The sequence below is a fragment of the Coenobita brevimanus genome, chromosome 102 (assembly GCF_032717465.1).
Source record: "Coenobita brevimanus isolate Jiangsu-jjx chromosome 102, ASM3271746v2, whole genome shotgun sequence".
NCBI lineage: Eukaryota > Metazoa > Arthropoda > Malacostraca > Decapoda > Coenobitidae > Coenobita > Coenobita brevimanus.
In genome coordinates this window covers 3899736-3921372 of record NC_137055.1, presented here as the reverse complement: position 1 = coordinate 3921372, position 21637 = coordinate 3899736, and the positions used below count along the sequence as shown (strand labels likewise).

Here is a 21637-nt window from a genome sequence, read left to right as displayed (position 1 = left end):
TAGCCCCCGGACCCCTACGCTTCTCATGGGATGATAGATGGATGTATGCTGTGTGCTGTTAAGGGTTTCGGAACACCTTTTCCTTAGTGATTAATTCTGCGCATTGCACTTCAGTATCCTATTGCAAGTTATTGGTGCAAACATTCTGTATTTCTAAAGTTTTTGAATCTGTTCTTAACACACACACGAAAAAAAAAAATGAAGCACATTTCCTGTCACAACCTTTCTGATCGTCAGTATGGGTTCCGTCAGGGACGCTCCATTGGCGATCTTCTCACCTACCTTTCAGACCCCTGGTCATCCTCCCTTCGGACTTTGGCGAAAGCTTTGCATTCCACTTGACATCTCAAAAGCTTTGGATCAAGTGTGGCATAAATCTTTAATTTCCAAAAGGCCCTCTTACGCCTTCAATCCTATCTGTCCCTTCATCTCTAGCGTCCTTTCTGGTCGTTCTGTAGCTGCCGTTATAGATGGCCACTGTTCTCCTAGAGAGCTATCAATAGTGGTGTTCCCCAGGCGTCTGTCCTATCACTAACTCTCTTCCTTCTATTCATCAAGGACCTAAGCTGTACATCTTACCCTATTCACTCAATTGGTGATTACACCACCCTTCACCTTTCCATCTGCAAGCCACAGCGTCCATCTCAGCAGTTACTTAAAACATGGGATGAGGCTATAGAACACTTAATGTCTGACTTGGGTCATATACGACTGAGATAAAAGTAATCTGGTTGTTTTTAATGAACCAAAAACTAAGTTCTTACATCTTTCGACACGTCAAAATCTGCCAAAGGAATATCCTCTAATTTTTAACTATCCAACTCAATCCTGCATTATCTCTGAACGTTCTTGGAGTTTCATTTTCTTGGGATTTATCTTGGAATGATCATTGTGCCTCTCTTGTAAAATCTGCTTCCATGAGATTAGGCTTGCTAAGCTGACTCTGTGGCTTCTTTACCCCAGCACAGTTGTTGACTTTATACTCTGGTTTTATTCTCCCATTTGTAAAGTACAACTCTTATATATGGGGAGGCATCTCATATACAGTTCCCAACAAGGTGAAGTCAAAGGCTTTTCGTCTCATTAGCTCTCCTTCTCTTGCTGGTTCCCATCAACCTCTATCTCTTCGCCGCACTGTTGCATCTATATCTCTTCTCTGTCAATACTTCAGTGGTTACTGCTCCTCTAACCTGTCTGCTTACATCCTTCTCTCTCTCTCTCTCTCTCTCTCTCTCTCTCTCTCTCTCTCTCAAGCCTGTTTATTCTCTCTTGATTCATACAACTCTTCTACAGCATTCTATCTGTTTTTCATCTAATACCAGACGATAGCTGAGAGTACGTCATAGGAGCCTGAGAGCTAAGTCACCTTCAGCTCTTTCATGGTGGGGATAAGTCTAGTATTTAGTTTCCGCTAATATTGGATGTTTTTATGCAGCTACCACTAATCCTGCTACAATAACTACCACAACTACTGCAACAACAACTACTACAACACTGCAACAACAATTACTACAACACTGCAACAACAATGGCCCGTGATTGCCACTCTTGTCACCATTAACTCATTCATGGACGGAGTAACTCTGCATTTTCTATTCCCGCGAACGCCAGGCTGAGTTAGGCCCGAATTCTCGTCGAGGAAGCTCCCTAATACTTCTTCCTCAGCGATTTATTTTTGGATATGGCTGATAAATATCTTTTGTATGTTATGTGGAGTATGGCGATATGCGAAGGATTTATGTTGCACAGAAGAGGACAGTAAGGGGTAATAAACAAAATAAATCGCTTAGGAAAAGGTGTTAAGGAGCTTCCTCAGCCAACGAGAATACGGCCACAGAATCACGGATGTTGATACTGTTGCCATGAACTGTCTCGTGGTGGGGCTAACTCTAGTTTTCAATTCTCACTAACGCCAGGTGATAATATTTACTCAAATATTAGTTATAAAACCATAAGAATCTTACTACCGTCCCCTTTTCAGTCATTCAGGGTACCAACGACTCTCAAATTATATTTCCGTTAACTCTAAAACCGATATTTTCAGCCAAAAATGAGCCTAAGAGCCGAAGAATGTTGATGGTAATGGTTCAGGATGGGTTTCCACATCTACGTTGCATTCGGTAATGTGTCTGCATTTAGCCCCACCTCGGTATTATAATGAACTTTTAACCCCTTCTGTTCGATGATATATTGTTCCCTTTATTCTTGCCACCTTCTGACGATTTTCAGCAACTAAGGAAGAGAGAGGATTCTGACCTGGAGATAGGGCAGCTTGTTGACAGAGGGCAGGGTAAAAAGGAGATTCGTTTGTGGCCACCCCTTACGGGATTATGGCGTCTGCTGATAGATAGGCAGAAAAGATGTAATGTTATGAAAGTGTTAATGGAGACTGTTTCTAATCCCCTCACTGGAAATTGTTCCCTAAAGTTAACCAAATCTTTTGAAGGTAACTAGAATGAACTTTCAAAAAGCAGAAGGCATATGCCACCTGACTTAACAATGATATTAGTATAATTTATGTCTTTTGGGACAGTAGGCAGATTTAAGAAATTGAAATTGGGTGCCATTTTTCAAAATTATTTTAAGGTAATTCTGAGGACTATATAGGTAATACGTCAAAATTTAAATTTACTTCAGTTTTCGAAGAATTTATTTGTTCTCTCCAACAAGGATAGTATCCTTTTACCCTTGTTTGTTTGTCTGATTGTTTGTTTGTTAGCAGGATTGCACAGAAATGAAACGAAAGATTTGGACCAAATTTGTTTGGTAGATACACGTAGCCCATGTCCAAGGGAACAACCGATTAATTTTTGAGACCCATCCGGATCGTATTACAGATTGTGGATCCGGAAAACACTTTTTGCGAAACCCTAATCAATGATGAGAAAACCCAACCCGTTAAGAGAAGTGGGTTGGAAATTACATTGCCCTTGTCGGAGAGATGCGCATCACAGAGTGCTCATCTAGTTGATTTTGGTTTACTAGTTTTCGTAAATGTACATACTGGCCTAACATTTATGAATCGAGTAATCTACAAGTTAAAGGTAATTTTATGGAAGGGTGAAAATATGATCATTTCAAGGCCCGTTTGAGCCCTCGCAATGGATCATGTATCATTTTTTTCTGTTAACTTTGTATATCTGATTTTTTCCAGTAAATTTATCGGTCCATCTGTCCACTGCGTGCCCAGAGTTTGTCCTGAGAAAGTGATTGCCTGAATTATCTGTGTTGATGTTAGCCGAAAACGAATAAGAGAGGGTGTTGATAGCTAGAGCAGGGTTTCTTAAAGTCATGGTGCTGCATTGGCTAAATTATTTTGTGTTAAATTCTGTATTATGTCATCAGCTTTAGCTGAGGCGGTGCAAATATTAGAGCGGACATACTACCTCCACCAACTTCAAATGTTCTCCTTGGCTGGATTCGAACCCAGTCTCAGAGGACAGCTGATTGTGAGATGGAGGGGAGAACATTGTGTGGAATTTCCGTCCTTGATGATGACATGATGTACCGTATCTTTGTGATAAGATCGAAGGTCATCCGTGTCGAATTTTGGTACAGTGACACTGGCAAAAAATACTGTTTTATCGAAAAGGAATGAAATTCCATTTACTTTTTTCACATCCCTCTGACTCACTCTCAGCTGCATCAAATTGCCTGGCATAAGCTGAAATACAATATTAGAGAGTATCTCGACTACGAGTAGGTTCGTGATGGCAATATTAACTCTCTCTGGCATCACTGTCATTCTTTCAGCTGAATACTGTAAAATCACTGACTTTATCTGGAATGGAATACAACAGGTGATCCATCATGAGAGGGTCAAGAGGACAGCAGTGAAGTTATTTACTCTTTTTATTATGTGTCTGTCTATATCAGTGTGGCTGTCCTCTTCACCTGTAGGGTCGCTCTTACGTTATATCAAACCTATTTATAGGTATGTAAACGGAATAATAAGTAATCCCTGGTCTTTATGTTATCTCGGCAACCTGTCCTATTACTGCTGGGAGGCCTCTGGACATACACTATAATGCTGATGATTAGGTTCTCAGGCAGTATTTGCTTCGTCCTATGCAAATTACTATTGGGTCCATGGTCAAAAACCCCTTGAGTGTGCACAATTGTAATTTAACTCTTGGGTATAGAAGCACACTACCTTTCTTCTGACCTTTTTCCTTAAAGTCATTCTAAAGAAGAGGTTGATCAAAAGGTACCAGGAAAAAAAGGCACCCGCTGCTTTGGAATCGTGGAAAAATAAAAATTATCATGAGGTGTCGATTTTCGACTGTTGCCCCGAAATAAAGAATACGATGTGAGAACTGCTAAGATGATAATCAGTGCTTAGCATACTGCCACCAAGGAAGGGATGCTTCCTTTTTTTTAATTCCCTCAACCCAAGAACACCATTAGATTAATTTTTCCTGTTTTATCAAGAATATTTACTAATTTTAGGGGAGAGGTTTCAAGCTGAATGGGTTAGATCGAGCTTTAATTAACCCTCATTTCTAAGCAAGTGCTGTAATACGCTGAATAAAATCGCATGGTATTAGAGGGATAAAATAAAAATATTGTCCCTGGGCTAAAGGAGGTAATTAATAGTTACGTAGTTTTGTGTGCAGTAAAAATGTTCTGTATTCTTGTCATATGTGTCACAAGTGTTAAGGACTACGAGTAAAACTATAGCGAAGCAGAATGATCAAAGGATGTATGAGTATATTGCTAATAGGTCTCCAACTTTCGTGCATTCTCTTTCTACATTTCCGGATCTTGCCTCACCCCATCTTATGTGGATAAACGTGTCATGGTGGTGGTGGGAATGGTGTAGCTGTTAGTGATGATGATGATGATAATGTTTTAAGGGGAATTTATATTTTCATGCCATTATCAATTCTTTTAGCAAGATAACGTGCCCTTCTAGTGTAGTATAGTACTTTCAGGCGATATTATTTAGGGCAGGAAATGCCTCTCGTATTGGAGAGGTAATAAATGCTATATCTAACCCATGCAGTACGAAAGTCCTCTGCTCAGATGAATAAAATCGTTTGAAGAATAAGATATAAAAGACATCGTATATGACCCAATGCCATCAGCAGTGTAGCTAATCCAGTTCTTTCTGCCCAACAGCCGTAAGAATAAGAAGCCATCGATTTGTGTCGACCAGCCCGAGAGCCATGGGTGTCCACGCCAACCTTGCAGTGAAGCAGGGAGTTGGAGTGGTCACACTGAACTCGCCCGGGAAGGTCAATGTTCTCAACGAGAAGGTTATGGATGACATATTGGAGGTATTAAATGAAGTCGAGAATAATTCAGCTATCAAGAGTGCCGTGCTTATCTCAAGAAAGCCTGGCTGCTTCATTGCAGGTGCAGACATCGCAATGCTTGAAAAATTCAAGACTGCGAAGGAGATCGAGGATTTGTCACAAGCTTGCCAGCAGATACTGAATCGGATGGAAAAAGGAACGAAACCCATAGTGGCGGCCATTATGGGCACGTGTCTAGGTGGAGGGCTTGAGGTGGCAATGGCCTGCCACTATCGCTTGGCTGTGAAGGATAAGGCTGGATTAGGTTTACCGGAGGTGATGCTTGGCATTTTACCTGGAGGAGGTGGAACACAGCGACTCCACAAGCTGGTTGGTGTGCCCGCGGCTCTAGATCTCACACTTACAGGAAAAACAGTCAAAGCAGACAGGGCCAAAAAGATGGGCTTAGTGGATGAGTTGGTGAACTCAGTAGGCCCCGGGCTGACGGACCCAGACACACGCACCCTGGAATATCTTGAACAGATCGCCATCAAAACAGCTCAGGACCTGGCAGATGGGAAACTTAAGGTTAACCGTGGTCCAAAGAACTTTACAGAGAAGGTGATGGCAATGGCATTGAAGATCGACTTTGTTAAAGATCAGGTGTTCAAGAAGGCGCGTGCTACCGTTATGAAGCAGACCAAGGGACTGTACCCGGCCCCTCTCAGAATTCTGGATGTTATACGAACCGGGTTAGACAAAGGCACCATAGCAGGAGAGGAAATGGAGCGCAAAGTATTTGGGGAGTTGGCCATGACGAATGAGTCCAAAGGGCTTATTGGACTCTTTCATGGTCAGACAGAGTGCAAGAAAAACCGTTTTAAAGATCCGGACCAGCCACCCAAGGTCCTGGCCGTTCTGGGGGCTGGATTTATGGGTGCTGGAATATGCCAGGTGTCCATCGACAAAGGTTACCGCACCATCCTTAAAGATGTGAGCGAAGCAGGACTAGCGAGGGGCATTAGCCAGATCGAAACCGGTCTCAATAAGGGCGTGAAGAGAAAGAAATTCACAAGAGGCACCGCTGATCAATACATGTCCAACCTCGAGCCAACACTCTCCTACAGTGACTTCAAGAATGTGGACGTGGTGATCGAGGCAGTGTTTGAAAACCTAGAACTGAAGCACCAGGTCATCAAAGAGTTGGAGCCAATGCTGCCTGAACACTGTGTCTTCGCCACCAACACATCAGCGTTGCCCATTGCTGATATAGCTAAGGCTAGTTCTCGCCCAGACAAGGTGGGTGTGTAGGACTGTTCTGTGAATCCTGGTATTTAGCACTCTCATGCTCCTATGATTCACTTTTAGCTCCATAGTGTCGCCTGATGTTAGGTGGAAGAGAATACTTGTTTCAGCCATGAGAGGTTTAACTGAAGCAGTCTTTTATTCACTGGTTGCTTGGGCATACTGTGGTTTAATTTAATGGAGCACTTTGACCATAATGTCCAGTTAAAACACGCAAAAATAGCCGGGAATACTCATAACCCTATCTTGCCAGGACGATGTTAATATTGTATTCCAGGTATCGGCAGGTAATGAAGCTGTCAGGGACAGAAAAACCAGAGTTCAGTTCTTGGGTAGACCGGATTCATGGGAATTCTTTCCCCCCCTCCAAGCAGTACAGTTAGGGACGTGGATGTAACATCAGCTATAGAAGGTTTTATTTTAGAGGAAAACTTGGACTAAGCAAAAACGATCTGCTTACTGACCCACGTGCAGTTGATAGCCGTTGTGATCAAGAGCACTGCCGAACACTAATTTCTGCCTCCTTCCTACCTCAGTATACCAAGGGAAGAAGGGAGGAGGGATGAAACATGCTTCACCCGCCTCTTTCCCAGCTCCCAAGCCTCTCACAAACCCACACCGAACCCAGTACCTGTCATAATTAATTGGCAGTTACAGCTGAGGCTGATCTCATACTTAAAACTCTTGGTATCCACAAATGAAAAACGCTGGGATGTGTAAAAAAGTATAAGCTATAACTATCCATTCCCTGCAGCAAAAGAAATCACGCATTATAACACTGACAATAAAAGAAAGGTGTAAACAACGGCCGCACTGCTTTAAATAACACACACACACACACACACACACACACACACACACACACACACACACACACACACACACACACACACACACACACACACACACACACACACACACACACACACACACACACACACACACACACACACACAGACTTTCTCTCTCTCTCTCTCTCTCTGCCAATGCATCCGTTTGTCTGTCACTTCCAAAGTTTTACTTCTCTCTCTATCTCTCCGTCTGTGTGTGTGTGTGTGTATTCAAAGCAGTGCACCCGACGCATGTGGTTTGGGTTGACCGTTGTTCGCGCTATTGTTTTACCTTCAGTACTACAATGCTTTACTTTTCTGCTTCAGGATATTGACAGTTACATCATATCATTTGTCAAACATCCTTGTGCTTTATGTTTGTGTAATAATTGTGTGACCGAAAGTTTTAAGTATGAGGTCAGCCTGAGGTGTAAAGGAGAGTTAAGAATGACTGGTTGAGGGCTGGATGGGAGTTTGTAGGAGCGTCGGAGCTGGGCAGAGGCGAGTGGAGCTTGTTCCATCCCCCCTCCCCTCTTCCTTGGGTATACAGGGGCAGGAAGAGGGCACCGCTGAGTAGAAATTAGTGCTTGTGAGTGTACTGTACCTATGGAGATCACGTAACACCACTTCCTTACCTATTAAGTCTGCATGTTACAAACCGATATTCCCTTCTCTACTGCTGTTGATATTAAACCAATATTAACACATTACAAAAAATGGTAAGTTATAATATGTAAAATAAATATCCAAGGAACAGGTGTTACGAAGTCTTCTATGACAACTAGAATACGTCCCTTAACCTCCTTCAATCTGGTAAGGGGTTTATTATTATTATTATTATTATTATTATTATTTTAATTACTACCACTACCACTACTACTACTACTACTACTACTACTACCACCTCTACTACTACTAGTAGTACGATTTATTATTATTATTATTTTATTATTATTATTATTATTATTATTGCCGGTATTATTATTAATGGAAATAATGCCTAGGACCTAGAAAGTGATCGTAATGGGCGATATGAATGAAAGAGTAGGCAGTGGTCCTAAGGATGACATAATGGATTGTAATGGAGTACCAGGAGAAAATGGTAATGGGAAGCAACTGAAGGATATGTGTCAGGAAAGGAGGTCGTGCATTTGTTAACTCATATTTCAAACAAAGATGCACGTAAATATTCATGGTATAGAGGGAACGGGGATCGTGCTGGAAGGAGCCTGATTGATTACATGCTCTTAGAGTGATCGATACTGCGAATGGTTGCTGATACGAGGGCCGTGAGAGGACGTTGTGGTCTGTCAGATCTATTGATTGTGGTATGCAAGATCAAGGTGAGAGGAGTGTGGTGGACCAGTAGAGAGAGAGAGAGAGAGAGAGAGAGAGAGAGAGAGAGAGAGAGAGAGAGAGAGAGAGAGAGAGAGAGAGCAGTCAGGAAGAAAGACTGAAAGTCGAGAAGCTGACGATCAAACAAATTGAAGATGAATACAGGACCAAAGCAGGGGAGGAGTTAGAATCAGTGAATTGGAATGAAATGGATCTGGACAGCCTGTGGAATGCATATAGGGATTGCTTGGTTAGGAATGCTTAAGTGATGTGTGGTGTGGCAAGAGTAATAAAGAAGAAAGGTACGGCATGGTGGGATGAAGAAGTTAAAAGAGCAGTGGAGGAATGAAAAAGTGGCTAGAGTGGTTGAACATGGGTTCAGTTGAAATAAGAACTGAATATATTGAGAACAAGAAGCACGTAAAGAGACTAGTGAAGCGGAAAAAGGAGTTAAGTGATGATCGAGGATGAAAAATGAATGCAAATTACTCTGAAAATAGGAAGTTATTATGGAAAGAGGTGCGTAAAATGTAGAAGTGACAGCAGAAAGAAATGTGAAACTGTGATGGACTTAAGTGGTATATTATTAACCCACGGGGATGATGTAAGGACCAGATGGAAAGAGTATATTGAACGTCTGATGAATGCGAATAGAGACTGCAGAACGACTGTGAACATGACTGGTTTTGGGGGTGTGCAAAGAAGGAATGCAGTGCCAGGAAATGTGACACTCGCACAGGTGAAGAATGCTGTGAAGCAGCTGAAAAATGAGAAAGCAGCTGTGGTAGATGAGGTGTATGCAGAGATGATTAAGTGTAGTGGAGAGCGCGGAATGAAGTGCTTGTTGGAGATGTGTAAGAAGGCATGGGTGAGTAAAGCTGTGCCAACAGAGTGGAAAATGGCTGTGATTGTTGTCTACCCCTTTACGAAAATAAAGATGAGCGAAGTGATTGCAAGAATTATCGTGACATAAATTTAATCAGTGTTGTTCCATATACATGGAAGAATTATTGTAGAGAAGATAAGAGATATCAGAAGTCCTATAGTCTATTTGATTGACCTGTGCAGCTGAGATGCTGGGCCGAGTAGGGCGTGTCTGAATCGCGGCTGCTGATTGGCCGCCGATGATTTAAATCTACACCTCTTCTTATTTTAACACATTTATATTTATATATTTAAACTGCTTTCAATACAAGCTGCCAGATTAAAAATGGAATAATTTCCGAAGCTGAAGAGGTCAAAATTAGCTTTAAAAGTTTACTGTTATCAAAGAAAAGTAAATTCGATTAGAAAGTTTCATAAAAGGATGAATGACGTTTGAAATAAATTATCCACCCACGGCGTACATCCATGTCCGGATGTTGCACTACATCCATGCGCGGTGTACACCCACATCCCCATGTTGCGCTATAATATCCACCCTCGGTGTACATCTACGTCCTCATGTTGCACAACAGTACACGCCTGCATTCACTTCAATGACATCATCGGCGGCCAATCAACAGCTGCGTAACAAACACACCATACTTGCCGCATACATCTCAGCTGCACAGGTCAAACAGACTATAGTGAGTGACGAACAGGGTGGCTTTAGGAGTGGCAGAGGATGTGTGGATCAAATATTTGCAGTGAGACAGATAGTGGAGAAGGCTTGTGAGAAGGACTATAAAGTGTTTATGGCATTTATGGATCTGGAAAAAGCAGACGACAAAGTAGACAAAGAAGGATTGTGGAAGGTTTTGCGCATGTACGGTGTAGATGGTATGCTGCTAGGTGCCCATCCTAAGTTTTTATGATGGTAGTGAGGCATGTGTAAAGGTAAATGGGCATCTAAGTGAATGGTTCATGATCAATGTGAGCGTGCGACAAAATTGGGTGATGTCCCCATGGTTGTTCAATATACGAGTTATATATATGGATGGGGTGGTGAGAAAAGTAATAACACGAGTACTGGAGATAGGGATGGCGTTGGTAATGAATGGTCGTGGATGGAATATCTCAAAATTGTTGTATGCTGATGATGCAGTGCTATTTGGAGATACTGGACAAGAACTTGGTGGACTAGGGCAGAGTTTTGCCGATGTCTGTGAGCATCGTGCCTTGAGAGTAAATGTAGAAAAGAGTAATGTGATGGTTATTAAGAGAGAAGGTGACTCCATGTGCGATGTTACAGTGAGTGGAGAGAGACTGGAATTGGTGAGAGAGTTCAAATACGTGGGTACTGTGATAGAAAAGAGAGGAAAATGTGCAAAAGAAGTGGAACGTAGAGTGACACAAAGAAGGAAAGTAACTGGTGCTAAGAAGGCCTTGATAAGAAACAGAGGCTTGAGTGTTACAGCTGCGCAAGGTATACATGACGGAGTGTGTATGCCAACTTTAATATATGGATGTAAGACTATGATGTGGCATGAAAATGAATAGTCGAGGGTGAGAGCAGTGGAGATGGGACTGCTGAGGAATGTGTGTGGAGTACAGAGAGTGGATAGGATATGAAATAATGTGGCTCGTGAAAGATGCGAAGTGAGGAAGTCCGTGGACACCAGAATCGAAGAGAGTGTACTGAGATGGTATGATCATGTGGAGAGAGAGTGGATAACAATAGAATGGTGAAAAACGTATATCTGAGCGAATCGTAGGATGGAAAAGACGAGTAGGCCATGGAGAAAGTGGAGAGATGTGGTGGATGAGTGTGTGAGGAAGAGAGGTATGGAAGTCGGTAAGGCTAGGGAACTGACATGAGATCAAGCTGCCTGGATGAATTTTGTAAGAAGAAGCACATTATCAGAGATTCGGCACCCTTTTTTAACGTGACAGCGTTCGGATTGACTCTATCGGATACGTTCATGTGAAGCAACAGATAACGTTGTACGTTTTTGGCGCATCAGATAAAGCCAGTAGTCCATTGGCTTGAATGATAAATGAACGGATGCGAGGCCCATTGATTTGGGTAAACTTGGGCTGTCTGGAAGTCGCTGCTCCTCATCCTGCCCTAGGGTGAGAAAGGAGGTCCGGATGATGATGGTGATGAATTTGATGATGATGATTATTTTTATTACCGTTACTCTTATTATTAGTAGTATTAGCATTAGTATCAGTATTAGTAATAGCAGTATAATCATCGTCGTTATTATTATTAGTAGTAGTAGTGGTAGTATTAGTATTACCATTAGTGTTAGTATCAGAATTATTATCTGTATTAGTATTATTGTAATCGTTACTATTATTATTATTATTATTATTTATTATTATTATTATTAATCATCTGTCTGTCCATTACCAGACTCCTCAATCCCGTAAGGGGTGGCCAGAAACAAATCCCTTCTATGTTGCCCTATCCCTCGTCATTTCACTGCTTTCCCCCCAACTCACATTCCTCTCTCTCATACTTTTCCACTCCATCCCTTCATCTCATCCTCGGCCTCTCCCTTCCACTTCCCCACTCACCTACCTCTCCCTCCCGTCACTTTACTCACGTACACCCTCCTCGGTAACCTCTTGCTTTCCATCCCCTCCAAATGGCCAAACCACCCCAGTGGATTTCTACTAACGCCTTCTGTCACATCCACATCCACACCACAACGCTCCTTCACTTCCTCATTTGTCAGTCTGTCTCTCCATGTAACTACACATGTTCCCCTCAAATAACTAATTTCCACTGTTCTCACTCTTGACTTGTGTCCCTCCAACAAGGCCCAAGCTTCGCTTCTGTCCGTTAGAGTTGGTATCACAATACTATCATGCAACGACTTTTTTACTTCCATGCTCACTTCCCTGTTTCTTATCATTGCTTTCAAAGAATCAACAACCTTTCTTCCTTGTTGCACCATTTCAAGCATTTCATCCTCCAAACTCCCATTCTTACTCATCACACTACCCAAGCACTTAAATGCCCTCACATTTTCCATTTCCTCATCATTCAACCTCACTGTCCATTCACCGACTTTATTTCTCTCGAAGACTAACTTTACTCTTCCCTGCATTCACCTTTAGATTCCGTTTCTTAAACACTCTTCCAAACTCATTCACTGAGCCTTGGAGTTCCCCTTCGTCTTAACAATACAGTTTCATTTGTAAACAACGGCACAGGAAGTGTCCGAACGCTGCCCTCTCTCATTAAGGCCGCTTGAACATCCACTGTCTTACCTTGTACCTCTTTTATAACCCCATCCATATACAGATTGAACAATCACAGAGACTTGACTCATCCTTGTTTCAATCCAACATTCGGATAGAAAAATTCACTCAATTCACCATCCACACGCGCTGCAGCCTTAGCACCCTCATACATACTCTTCACCGCTTTCAACAACTTCTCATTATCCCCACATATTCTTATGTTCTCAACATTACTTTACTATCCACACTCTCATATGCTTTTTCCAAATCAATGAAGGCCGCATACATCTTCTTTCCCGTCTCTAGAAACATTTCCAGTAAAGACCTAAGGATGAATATCTGACCTACACAACCTCTTCCCTTCCTAAACCCTCTCTGTTCTTCTAAAACTAATTCCTTTGTTATTTCCCCAACTCTGTCAATAAATATCCAGCCATATACTTTTCCTACAACACCAAGAAGACAAATGTCCCTATGATTACCACATACTTCTTTTTCCCCTTTTCCTTAGTTCAGGAGAATAATTATACCTGACTTCCAATCATCCGGGACTCCACCTTCCTCCCAGGCCAATCTGCACATCTTCCATATCCATTATACCACTGTCTCTCCCCTTTGCTTCAGCATTTGACTACATACCCCAACAATTCCTGGGGCACCCCTGTTTTGCCACTCTTCATTGCTTCCACTCCTTCCATCCTACTGATTCCTTCCTCTCTTCTCACCTCCCTCCTCCACCTCGCCATTCCTCAGCCACTTACACTCGCATTACTTTCATTCTTTATGTTTAACAGTTTTTTTTAAAGTGTTCTCTCAATCTGCTTACTTTTTCTCCCATCTCCACGATCAGTCTGCCATTTTTATCTTTCACTCCCCTGCTACTATCTCTATCACCCTGTCTGACTCTCTCTACCTCCTTCCAAAACATTTTCTTACATTCCCTCCACTTTACATTCAGATTCTTTCTAAATGACTCATGTATCCACTCTCTCTTACTAATCTTTTCACCTCTCTCTTCCTCTCTATATATTCTCGTAACTCTCTCTTACGTCTCTCAACTTCCTCCATGTCTCTGCTTCCCATTCATTCACTATAAGCGTTCCTTTTTTTTTTTTTTGCGCCACAGCTTGTCTCACCTGGATTATTATTATTATTTTTTTTATTATTATTATTATTATTATTATTATTATTATTATTATCATCATCATCATCATCATCATCATCATCATCCCCGTAAGTTGTTAGCCAACTTGGGAAGAATACCTATTAATGAGGAGGGTAACTAAAGCTGTATCTGATAATCTCTCCAGTTCCACAGGTCTCCCTTAAGCTGCATAAAAGTATCTAATATTATCTAGCTCTCTGTCTATTTATCATTCTATTGTCAGACGCATTATTCACGTACAGCGTGGTCATAAACTAATAGCTCCCACTTCGCTCTGCCATCTTTCGTTTGGCTACTCTCCCTCCAACTCACACTCCCCTCCCTTATATCTCTCTCCACTCCATCCATCTCATTCTTGGTCTCCCCCTCTTCTTCTCCCCTTCTGAACCTAACATTTATAGAATACAGGCAAGGTTATTGAAGTAAAAGAGGTAATCCTTGGCTTTCTTCTTTTTCTCTCCACAGGTAATCGGGATGCACTACTTCTCCCCAGTGGACAAGATGCAGCTGCTTGAAATCATTACCACCCCAGCCACCTCCACTGAGACCATCGCTAAAGCTGTCGACGTGGGGCTCAAGCAGGGCAAGGTAAGGGCTCTGACAAAACCGCATCGTCACCCACAATCCAGATCCATCTATACTCTGTTCACTTTAATCAGGCCTAAAACTACCATCTCTGCATCTTGAATACTCGACATGGTGTTCAAGAAGGGCAAGGTAAGGGCTCTGGCAAAACATCTTTACTCATAGTCCAGTCTGACTGTATTAGGGTCTAAAACTGCCATCTCAGTCTTAAATTCTCGACGGAGGACTCAAGAAAGGCTGTGTAAGTTTTCTAGAAAGACCACATATTCACCCAGTGTTCTACATTACAGTCACTATAACCCTATTTTTCTCAAGCGTAATACTACAATCTCTTCATCTTGAATACTGAACTATAGCAGTAGATTAACAGCAGAATATGGTGCCGGTCATGCAGAAGTTCTACGGAAGGAAGATTGAGCTATAAAATTTTCTTATTCTGCCACTTACCTAAGTGAAACATGCTTCACAAGGACGAAAATCTTCGCCTAGTTAAAGTGAATGAAGTACAATCTAACATAATGTAAGTAGCAGCTGTAACTTGAGTTACATCCCAGTCTAACCACTTATGCAGTAGCAACGTAACATACCTATTCCTTGTACTGTAATTTACTAGATCTATAAATGCCGCATTATTTTCCGTTTATTTCTTCTTCTCTTATGTGTTGCTATCTCCAGACAAGTTTATTTATTTTTAGAGAGATGTTTTGAACTGCAATATTTAATATGTAACTTTCACCAATGGCGTCAGCAGGTAGCAAGAATAAAACAAAAATCGTTGTAAAAATGGGATTAAACTAATATTTTTTTTTTTTGTTAGTCAGAAGGCTACAAAAAGGAATTTAGGTTACACTTCCATCCTCAAGACCCTGACTTCCGCAATACGGGAAATACTCCCTGATCGTTGTTAGCTGCGGTAAAGATTATAGGGATAACAAGAAGTACTTACAGGTGACGTCCTCAGGTGTACAGGTTAACTAAGTACTCCCTAGGTCTGTTTCGTGTGGGAATTTGGGGGAAGGGCACTTAGCATATCACTTTCGCGTACCGGCTCATTGGTCCAAGCTTTGGGGGGTCCTCTGTGATTAATGCCGATATAGTATGTGTGTGTGTGTGTGTGTGTGTGTGTGTGTGTGTGTGTGTGTGTGTGTGTGTGTGTGTGTGTGTGTGTGTGTGTGTTATGGGACGTGGACGCTAACTTGCTAATCCTATATATCTGTAGAGGTCTTCTTTCCCCCAGTGTGGAGGTTAACTTTCTTGTGTGTGAGAGCTTTCCCTAAATAGTTACTCATTCATAGGAGAGAGGGGTGAAAAGCTTTTTGTTTCCTCAGCTCTTCACCTCCCACTAACTCAATTTATATTCTCTTTGCCTCAGGGTTGGTTTAATAATTTTACCGCCCTTACTCTTGACATCGCTCTTCCGAACTCCTTGTCTACATATACAGCATATACCTTTATGTTTTAACGCCCATCAGTGAACACACACACACACACACACACACACACACACACACACACACACACACACACACACACACACACACACACACACACACACACACACACACACACACACACTTGCATATCATTTTTGCCCAGCTATGTAAAGAATATTTCGGAATATGTGAGGTCTTGTCCACAATCATTCAACTCTAAAATACTAAGTCTACCTTTACTCCGTGACCTCCAATCTTTCAGTCACGGTACTGTAATTCCTGACACCAAGAGATTAATAGAGTCAGAGTCTGGATTTTTTATTTGCTATTTTGAGAAGGAAAAAAAATCTGTCCTTGCATGTGAACTTCTGAAACCCTCAGGGTTTATATCAGTGCAGCTTAATTTTTTTTTTGTTTAATACAGCTAAAGTATGATTTTTACGTACTGGTCATGAAAGATATTTGAACTGCTACTTAAATTCACTTTTTTAAATCTCTTACCCGTTTATGTGTGCTCTCTCCAGACGATATTATTCAAAGAGGAAAGATTAGAGACATCCTTCAGTAATTCCTGCGTTAAATAAAATGAAAATCATGTGGACGTAGCAAGACTGACCTTAGGAAATACCTCACTAGATTCAGAGGTGAACACAATATCTGATGATGAAAATTAGTCTCTTATCGTAAGTGGCAAAGGATTTGTAACACCTCTTCCTAAGCGATATATTTTGGACCTTGAACCTTAATTCTCTCGCATTATACTGTAAGACTTTGATATCCGTCTAGTAAGTATCAATAATATAAAAGAAAGCATTGAGAGGCAATGTGCAGAATAAATCGCCAAGAAATATATGATACCAAGTCTCCAAATCCACTGACCATAAGAAGTTTAGTAGGTATTTTGTATATTTTTTGGTAAACAGTTGCATGCGAATGATAGTTTAGGGTGTAATGTATATACCTTACTGTATGGCTGATTGTATGATGTAGCTGTAGGAATGCAATGTGTAACCGTTTGAGGAATGCAATGTACAACCGTCTGGAAGTCTACTGTGGCTGGTCAGTCTTAATGAGGCTCGGCACATTTCTTTTCCTCCTGCCCTCCGTCAGTAGCAGTTCAGACTTCATAGACGCCAGACCTGTACTGCTTGGCTCAGTAAATCAAGTACGTCCACCCCTGAGCTTGCTTGCTACGTATACCAGAAGCCATATGTAACACCTTGTAAGTAACTACTATAATGGGGGGACAAAAATGGATTCTAAATGTGCCGAATCTTGTCCATATAGTTGTCTTTTTTCATTCCACTGGACGGTATCTCATGTATTCCAGGGAAGGATCAATATCTAATCTGTATAATTTATTCATTTGCTACTCCCACTTCCAAACTCACACCCACACAAACAGAGTGAGCCGTTCGCGCGCAAGGTATAGATATCGCCAGGTGAATTTCTAGTGAAGCGCTATTTACGAACTACCCTCTGTATGGCTGCGTATACATCTTTCATCAAAATGATTCAGAGCACTTTGATATCTGGCCATCCATTGTACATTCGTTGATAGACAGCAGAAGACGGTGATCGAAGAAAGCACTATCAATTGTGAGTGTCTGTATGGTTTGGTTTATCTTTCCTTCAGAACGATTCATTGACCCCGTTTACTTTCACCTGGTGGAACTGGGATACTTCCACAACCTGAACATTAAGGGAGGTGTTTTCGTGCGGCTAGGAAGCTCACTAGTACCTCTTCTTTGCTGGATTATTTCTGATTCTGCTCCGTTACTATATTCTTGTGTGGTATTCATGCAATCTATGTCGATATTACACAGATGTGTGAAGCAAAAAAGAGCATATAGTGGGTAGTTTGGAAAATTAATCGTTCAGGAAGAGGTGCGAAGGAACCTCCTTACCCGGCAAGAATACGATCGAAGAGTCGTTGTTGCATGAAATTCGACAAGCCTTATTTATGAGATGGCAGTGAATCTCCTTGGTTATTAATCCAATCCACCTTCCAGTTTGATCACACTTGTCTACCAGAGCTGTAAAAAGACTTATGGATATATTGTCTGGCGAAAACATCCAGACTATAGACACCTGCATTATATTCCTTGCAGATAGTGATTGTGGTGGGTGATGGCCCCGGGTTCTACACAAGCCGGATCGTGTCCGTGATGTTGGACCAGGCCTTGAATCTTCTGCAGGAAGCCGTTGATCCAAAGCGCATGGATAAAGTCACATGCGCTTTTGGCTGGCCTGTTGGAGGAACTACACTCGTTGATGAAGTGGGTAGGTAACGAAAAATATGTCTTTCATAAACTAGGATCTTTTCGTCATTTTAAGTTGATTATTCTTCATTTTCTTTCATTCTTTCTTTCTTTTGATTAAGTCGCACGCGCTTTTGGTTGGCATATTTGTGCAGCTACACTAGTTGACGACGTGGTGAGTAAAGAAAAATAGTTCTTTGGTTTTCCAAAGGAAGAATTCATAGTCTTCTCTCCAACACTTCAATTTTATGACATTTCCTTTATACATATATATATATATATATATATATATATATATATATATATATATATATATATATATATATATATATATATATATATATATATATATATATATATATATATCAATCAATCAATCAATCAATCAATCAATCAATCATTTCCTGTGGCACCCTCGGGGATGCATAGGGCCTCGATGAACTCACACCACCACATCCTATCTTGTGCCAACTCCTCAAGATCTCCCCAACACTCATCTCCAGCTTCCCGTCTCATTGTCCTCACCCACGTCTCTTTTGGCCTTCCTCTACCTCTCCTACCAAGTGCCACCCACCCTGGTGTACCTCGTACTATTCCCTGTCTCCTATACACATGTCCTAGCCACTTCCATCGTGAGAACCTAACATATTCATCGACCGGCTGCACTCCCGTTATTTCTCTAATTCTACTATTTGGTATCCTTTCCCACCACTTAACTCCTAATATTCTTCTAAGTGCTTTGTTTTCAAACACCAAGAATTTATTTTCCATAGTCACTGTGCTGTACCAAGACTCGTGTCCATAAATTAAGATACTCCTAACCATTACCTTATAAAGTTTGATTTTTGTATGCACAGAAAAATTTTTATTATTCCAAATATTTTTAAGCATTCCCATTGCCTGATTAGCCTTCTTTAACCTTTCCTCGAATTCAAAGTTCAAAGAACCATCCTTGGCTAAATAAGTACCTAAATATTTAAACCTATTAACTTGCTTTACAACCATACCTCCAATTACACATTCCTGCGCATTTTCCATATTCATATTGATTATTTCAGTTTTTCCACAATTAATAACCAAACCCACCTTGCTACCTTCACTCACCAAACAGTCCAACACTCTCTGCATCTCTTCTGGCCCATCACAAATCAAAACCATATCATCTGCATAATCTAAATCCAAAAGTTTCCTGTTCTTTCCCCAAAGTATACCTGCACCGGTTTCTGTTCCAACGCGTTTCATAATGTAATCAATGACCAGTATAAATAGTAAAGGCGATAGAACACCACCTTGAATTACTCCGGACTTGACTTCAAACGAATCACTCAGACAACCATCAACCATCACTTTACAAAATGTCCTCATGCATGTTCATAATGACCCTCACAAACTCCTCTGGTATTCCATAATGTCTCATGATCTTCCCCATAGTCTCTCTCGAAACACTATCAAAAGCCTTTTCAAAATCAACAAAACAAAGACTTAACGGTACTCTCATTTCATTAACTTGCTGCATCAAATGCCTAACTATAAAGATCTGATCATTGCAACCACGTCCCTTTCTAAAACCAGCCTGTTCATCCCTCAGAATACCCTCAACCACCGGCTCCAACCTATTTAACAACACTCTACTGAAAACTTTCAAAGCTATCGGTGATAAAGAGATTCCCCTCCAATTACCACATTCACTCAGGTCTCCCTTCTTCGGAACTTTAACAATTACACCATTCTTCCAAACTGATGGTAGTAACCCCGTCACCCATATCTTATTGAATAGCTTGGTCAAGATCATTATTAATCTATCCCCCTCCACTTTAAACATTTCCGGAAATAAACCATCCTTCCCTGGTGCCTTATTATTCTTTAACTGTTTTACTGCTTTCTCCACTTCTGCAAGCCTCAACTCTCCTGTTTCTATATTTAAATCTTCCTGAGCAGACGGTATATCCTCTTCTGGTGGTATTGGTCTATTAAGAACAGTCTCAAAATGCTCTTTCCATCTATTTTTAATATCTCCATCTTTGGTCAATAAATTTCCTTCCCTGTCTCTAACTGGTATTTCCTTGCGTTTACCTGTATTACCACTCAGTTCTCTAATCGATTCATATGCTATTCTTTGACTCTGTCCATCATTTTTGTTTATTAAGATTTCAGTCTGTGCAACCTTTTCATCCACACATCTTCTTTTATCTCTCCTAGCTAACCTTCTTACTTCTGAATTCAAACTCCAGTACGCAGCTCTTGCTAATTCAATCTCTCGTTCATCAACGCATTGCATCTCACTCCTCAATTTAGCCTCACCTCTCTTGTTTATCATATCCCACGTTTCCTCTGATATCCATTTCTTTCTCCTGAATCTATGTCTCCTTCCAATCGTACATTCAGCAGTCTCATGCAAAACTTTGTTCACATCCTCCCACATCTCATCTACACTTCTCTCCCCCTCTTCCAACGTTTTCAACACCAAAAATCTATTTCTGCATTCTAATCTGAATTCCTCCTTTTCTTCTCCTTCCCTTCTAAGCTTAACAATATCGTATCTACCAACACCAGATTTTTCCTTCTTCTGATTTTTAAGTTTAAACCTTATTTTTGCAATGCTGAGTTGATGGTCACTACCAATATCCGCTCCCCGTTTAACATGAGCATCTAGCAGAGAACTTCTATGCCTCCTACTGATAGCGATGTGATCAATCTGATTTTTATATTTTCCACACGGCGACACCCAAGTTGTCTTGTGTATATTGCAATGCTGAAAGAATGTGTCCCCGATGACTAAGTCATTTTGCCAGATAGAAGCTTCCAAACCTCACTCCGTTTTCACTCATCCTACTACCAACTCCCATCTTACCCATACATGCCTCAAATCCCTCATTTGAACAGCCCATTACTGCATATCTATATATATCTATATCTATCTATCTATCTATCTATCTATATCTATATCTATCTATCTATCTATCTATCTATCTATCTATCTATCTATCTATCTATCTATCTATATATATATATATATATATATATATATATGTATGTATAAAGTTATACACGCATTTGGTGGACCTGTTGGAGCAACTACAGTCGTTGACAAAGTGGGCTGGTAACGATTACTTTTCTTGCCTGTAGTTGAGAGGAAGTATTTATAAAGTCTTGTATGCTTCACCACTTCTATTACAATATACACATTTTATTTTTTGATAAAGTCGCAATTGTTTTGGGATGGCCTGTTAGAGCAGTACCATTCGTGGGCAAAGTGGGTAGCTAACAAAAACTGACTTTCTCTTAGTCTGGGGGAAACATTTACACCTCTCTTATGCTTCACCACTTCGCTTTAATAACGTATTTTATATTTCTTTCTTGGAGCATTAGT

The 21637-nt window shown here is 41.0% G+C and overlaps 1 protein-coding gene across 1 annotated transcript in view; it reads left to right on the top strand.

Annotated features, from left to right (window-relative positions):
• Window positions 1–21637, top strand: part of LOC145415345 (trifunctional enzyme subunit alpha, mitochondrial-like) — a 58900-nt gene that overhangs the window by 7609 nt on the left and 29654 nt on the right. The window contains exons 2-4 of the mRNA XM_080284621.1: window positions 5122–6536; window positions 14454–14576; window positions 18118–18289. Coding sequence (XP_080140747.1) covers window positions 5122–6536; window positions 14454–14576; window positions 18118–18289 — 1710 coding nt within the window. The remainder of the gene's footprint in view (window positions 1–5121; window positions 6537–14453; window positions 14577–18117; window positions 18290–21637) is intronic.